The sequence below is a fragment of the Asparagus officinalis genome, chromosome 9 (assembly GCF_001876935.1).
Source record: "Asparagus officinalis chromosome 9, Aspof.V1, whole genome shotgun sequence".
Classification (NCBI taxonomy): domain Eukaryota; kingdom Viridiplantae; phylum Streptophyta; class Magnoliopsida; order Asparagales; family Asparagaceae; genus Asparagus; species Asparagus officinalis.
The window spans coordinates 7,186,914-7,192,913 of record NC_033802.1 but is presented as its reverse complement, the minus strand read 5'-3'; the positions used below and the strand labels follow the sequence as shown (position 1 = coordinate 7,192,913).

Genomic DNA, 6,000 nt, shown 5'->3' with positions numbered 1-6,000 from the left:
CAATTTTCTCGCTGAAAGATACTTACAATAACGAAAATAGTTTTTTTAGAACTTTTATTATATATAAATTAAATATTATTCATGTATCATTGGTGAGGAAACTGTAGTTTAGCGATGAAAAATGTATGAGATTAGGTGAGGAAAAATATCGAGTCTAAAGAGTAACAGTGAGAAAAGAATATATTCATCACAAAAAGGGTTTCATGAGAAATTATAATATTCCTCGCAGAAACTTTTCTTGACCACCCTACCGCGAGGAAATGGTGACCAAAGTTTTTTCCTCGCCAACACACTACGGCGATGAAATCTCAACTTTCAACGACAAACTTGTTCCTCGCGGATTAGCTTTTTTGTTGTAATGATATGGGCTTCTACCTCTCGTCGACAAGGCCTCGCCTGAAGTACTAGCACGGGAAGTCTCCTTGTCCTTCCTCCTCAAATCATAATTTATCAATGCATTAGTAACTTTACTATAGTTAATAGAAGATCTTCTGTTCAACAAAATGAGCACAAATATGTCATACTCCTCATCCGGTAAGGAGCCCAATAAGATAATAGTCTTGTACTCATCCGAAATCTTCTCATCAACATTCGCCAAGTCCGATAATAACTTAGTATAGTTTTTTCACATGAGCCGCTAGCGAGGTGCCTCTGGACATCTGGAATCTGAATAACCTACGTAGTAAATGCAACATGTTCTCAACACTCTTCATAATGTACTTATTGTTGAGAATTTCTCACATCTTTATCGCAGACATCACCCCAATCACATCATACTTCAGCTCCTGTTTCAAACAGGACCTGATCACCCCATAAGCGTTCCTATTCATATTTTTTCATATCGCCTCTTCATATTTTGGTGGTCTCTCGTGGACCATATTGGTCTCCTCCAAGTTCTGAGCATTAAATGCATCCTGTACGTCGCTCATCCACAAACCAAAGTTAATTTTACCGTCATATTTCACCACACTAATTTTTGTGTTCTGAAAACCAACTTGAACTGTACTCGCCATCGACTTGTTGCTTTCACCTTTTTCTCTCATTGCAAACTAACTCCAAGTTATAGAGAAAGAATCAAACTTTGATAGAAATTAAGAATTACCTAGCTGAACCCTAGATCGGATTCCAAATAGATCTCCTGTCCACACGAGGAAAGCGAAATCTCTAACAGCAACTCCTAATGCTATCTCCACTGAAGCCTAGAACTCTAAGAACCAAGCTTCACACAAGAATCTTCAACGGCAACTCCTATGCTATCTCTATTCATTCACATCTTTAACTTCACTATACCCTTAATTTGTATTTAAAAAAAAAAACCCGTAACCTCTTTGTAGCTCCGTTACATCTTAAACCCCCCTAACACGTGCTTCACCATGCACCAACACAGCCCTCGACACGACACCAAAACAACACCAAGCACCATTCCCCTCCCTCAGCTTGCCATTACGCATTAATTGCACCGCGAAACCCTCGCCCTCGACACGTGTCACCTCTCCTCAACCAGCAAACAAAGCCAACCTCTTTATACAAACGACGCTCCCCCTCCTCTCTTCGAACTCCAAGCTGCTCTCACACTAACCGAAAACGCTTTCGTGCAAGGCCAGCCAATTAAAGCAATGGGCGCGATGGGCGAATCGCTCTGAGAAAATGCGAGAGGCTCGCCGCCGCCTGATCAAATGCGGAAGAGCCTCGTCGGCCGCCGTCGAACCCGGACGAGAGCTGGAGGTCGGCGATGGCTCGGCGAGCGCTGGGCGAAGAAGCTGAAAGAGTTATCCGCTGTCATTACCCGTCCCTTTGAGGCTCATCAACGGGTTCGGGTTCGCGGCCCAGCGGCGCCCGTACCGCTCTTGGGGTTCGGATCGGTTGCGATTTCGGGGAGGTCGAGGAAGATGGAGGATGCGTTCGGTCCGGCCTCGCTTCTTTGAGCCGATCCGTGGGCAGTGGTGGCATTTCTTTGGGGTTTTCGACGGCCACGGTGGCTCTCACGTAAGGATTAGTTAATAGCCATCCTGATTGATTGATTTAAAAAAAAAAAATAGAGTTTTTTATTCTAAATATCCAGAAAATATTATTTTAGTCTCTGGTTGGAAACATTAAGCTTGACATTTTTTTTAACCGTTTCGACTTTGTAGAAGTTCGTGGTAAATTTTAGAAAACCCCCGTCACTTAAATAATTTTCCCCTCCTAAATTAATTAATTAACCGAAACGTTTATACTTTAGGTATCAACGCTGGCCAAAGAAAAGATGTGCCGCCTAATGACGGAGGAGCTGGTACGGATGGAGTCCCCAGAAAGGATGGACACGAGGGCGACGAAGTCGGCGGTGAAGCGGTGCTATGCCCGCATGGACCGCATGGACGAGCTGGCGCTGTGGACGTGCGAGTGCGGGCGGTACCTTGGCCGGATCAAGTGCTCCTGCGATCGCTCCCGGCCCACCTCCCATCTCTTGGGGTCCACCGCCGTGACCGCCGTCGTAGGGCCCCATCGGTTGATGGTTGCCAACTGTGGGGATTCTAGGGCCGTGCTCAGCCGTGCAGGAGTCGCTATACCGATGTCCTTTGATCATAAGGTAATAATTAGTAAGGGCTTCCCGTTGATATATATATATATTACTCTGTAGAAATCTTTCGTATTTTGAAATAATTAGTTTCATCCCAAAATCTTCATATTTTAAAACCAGCCTTCTAAATCTTTTTTAAGTGTTTAGAGATTATTCTATATGTAGTTAGCTGCTGGTTGAGGTTGAGGAGAAATCTCATTTTTAGGTGCCTTACAAGTTATACCTTGTGCATTCAAAACTTTTTGTTGATTTGGGTGTGATACCGAAGTCGTCGATCATAAGGTAATGATAATTATAACTAAACTGCTGTGGTAATATGCCACGTCTGCGTTTAGGGACTGTTCGGATGTTAAATGTAAAGGATAATTATAACTAAACTATAATTTCAAAGTACCTTAACTTTATCCAAATTGAGCTTTTATATGCAAAGCACCTTAACTTTATCCAAATTGTAAGTTACCACTGCAGGGTCGAAAAATTTATGATTGAATTCCTTGTTTTAAGAATGGGTTCGATCGCTTAGTACGAATCTCTTACAATCACTCACTCTCAATTACAGAGGAAGAGAAGATATATTTGACTTCTTTTTTGTTTAAAAGTGGGTTCTTGATGGCGAAAGGATGCTTCTCTCGATGCTCAAGCCAAGATTGCTTCCCGTTGACGATCAGATCAAGATCACAAAAGCTTCTGACGGTGGCTTAGATCACGAGAATGAAGATGCTGATCTCTCTTCATGTGATAGCTAAAAATCCTCACAAAGTCCCTTCTTCATAGCCGCTCATGGCTATTTATAGAGTTCGTAGCACGTAACTGACATGCTAGAATTATGGGTAGAGGGCGTAATTGCCTCCTCTAATTCAGCCCACGTTGTTAATGGGGCGTAACGTGCTCCTGAAGCTTAACCCACGTGGTTGACTAAGCCTCCAAATCCGTTACATCTGGATCTTCTACGAACGACGAGCATCACTGCTTGGCGAGTTTCGTCAGATTGGACGAGTCTCAATATGTAGCGAGGTTCGTCTCAAAGAGCACCAAGCTCTGATACCAATTGTTAGACCCTAGATGGGGGTGATTAGGGTCTAGTGCTAATCTAATCTGATTTTATACCAATTAAAACTTATTAATAATTTTTTTTGCAAGATAGATATACAATATGTTATAAGCAAGAATAAGCAATATGAACAAAGGAAAATATCCTAGCAATGAGATATACAATGAGATATATGCAAGGATATGAAACTAACTCAAGGGTAAACAATCTAAACTAGATAGTGAGTAATATAATCAAAGATACAAAGGCATAATAAGATGAACAAAAATAAGTGCACCAATGCAAACTCAAACACACAATATGTTCACGGAGTTAGGTCCCCACGACCTACGTCTCCGCTCCTCACCTCGAGGAGATCTCCACTATCACAACCCGGTTTGGAAGTCGGAACTTCTACACACTCGGTTTTCAAGCTCTCCGAAAACTCTCACAATCAATCACTATGCAATCATACTATGTACACTAAGTGTTGGTCTCTAGTCCGTGTCCTCCTCCTCAAGTGCTCGGATACAAGCTCTCCCTAGGCTCGTCAACCGACGCCACTCCTATTGGATTTGACCCCGTCTCTCACCACACACTACTCTCGGTGTACAAGTGTATTACAAGTGATACTCACACTATAAGTTCAAATACAATGTTTTATTCTCTATAATGAATAAGAACACAATGAAGCTCACTCTCACTAATTCACACACCAATACCCACTAATATGTTCTCTATAATGAATAAGAACACAATGAAGCTCACTCTCACTAATTCACACACCAATACCCACTAATATATTGTATGAAATAATCTAATTCACACACCAATACCCACTAATATATTGTATGAAATAATCTAAGCTCAATAAGGGTGTGTGTGATACATGAGAACAATAAAATTCTAACTCAATTTAATATAGTAAGATATGGATATGAAATTGACAATCAATAAGCTATATAAAAGAGTTTAGAAAAACTTCTCTACAAACACAAAGAACTAAAGAAATGATGATGATGATGAATTCCTCAATTAAAATTGAAAGCTCCTTCTTTGTGTAAAACTTCTCTTTTGAAACAAAACTTGAAACAAGGCTTTAAATATCTCTTAAACACTTATAAGCTTAATTAAATAAGTCTCTTGTTTGGTCAGAATGTTAAATGCACTGGGGTATTTATAACATCCCAAAACATCAGCAAGAACCCAAGTATAAAGACCAAAAAGCTAGAAGAAGACAAAAACTGAAAGTAGCTGTTACAGTGTTATGAGTCGACTTAGTACAATTCATGAGTCGACTCATAAGTAGCCGTTATAGGCTGAAAATCAACTTATGGGTTGACTCATAAAATTTATGAGTCAACTCATCATGCATGGGTCGACTCATAAAGTCATAGGTCGACTCAGCAGAAACAAAACTTATTTTCCAGCACAGTTTGTGAGTCGACTTATGACAGACATGAGTCGACTCAACCTGATGGGTCGACTCATGATGTTTGTGAGTCGACTCATCAAAAACAAATTTTAAACTGCGCAGCAGTTTGTGAGTCGACTCAATATTGTTCATGAGTCGACTCATAAACATTTACACAGAATTTTTTTAACTTTGAACCTTGTTAAAAAATATCAAATAAATTCTAAAAAATGTAAAACTTTAGGAATAATTTATAAACATGATATTAAACATATTTGTGAAGAAAATTTGGAAATTACATTTGCCATTTGTAAAAGATCATCGTTTTAGCAAATGTGCACATATATGTGTAAATATGTAAACATATACATTTGATTTTGATAAAGAGGTGTATTGCAAAACTTTTGTAAAACAATACAATGTAAACATAATGTTAAGTGTGTGTATAAATATATATTGAGCTTAGAGAATAACACACGATATATACAATAATACCTAAATGATTGTAAACATAGATGATCTGGATCTTTAATTCTGATATAAACCTGTAATAAGTCACAATCACTAGAAAACAAACTTAGTTATAAATTATTTGTAAAAATTATCAAAACAAAACAAGAGTATAGGCTCAAAACCAGAACCTTAACAATCTCCCCTTTTTTGATGATGACAAACAATTCATTATATAAATCATAAAATATAAACTTAATACTCATAAACAACAAACCAATATCATTTCTCCCCCTTTTGGCAACATCAAAAAGGGGAATAAAGGAGCAAGGTTCCCCCTACATTTATGCATAGGTTAGAAAAAAAATTAAACAAATAGGAGCTACGCTCCCCCTGCCAGAAAAGAAACATGAGTGAGGATATTCATATGGAACACAAACATAATAGAGCATATGATCATCATATAAGATATAAGCTCACCATCAAGTGTGAAAACACACAAGAATTTAAAAGAACCAGATTTACTAGTCTCTTACATACCAAGTT

At 39.0% G+C, this 6,000-nt stretch overlaps 1 protein-coding gene across 1 annotated transcript in view; it reads left to right on the top strand.

Moving 5' to 3' along the window:
- The window catches only part of LOC109823136 (probable protein phosphatase 2C 49), a 37,495-nt gene continuing 33,142 nt past the window's right edge, over positions 1,648–6,000 (top strand). The window contains exons 1-2 of the mRNA XM_020389422.1: positions 1,648–1,725; positions 2,222–2,569. Coding sequence (XP_020245011.1) covers positions 1,648–1,725; positions 2,222–2,569 — 426 coding nt within the window. The remainder of the gene's footprint in view (positions 1,726–2,221; positions 2,570–6,000) is intronic.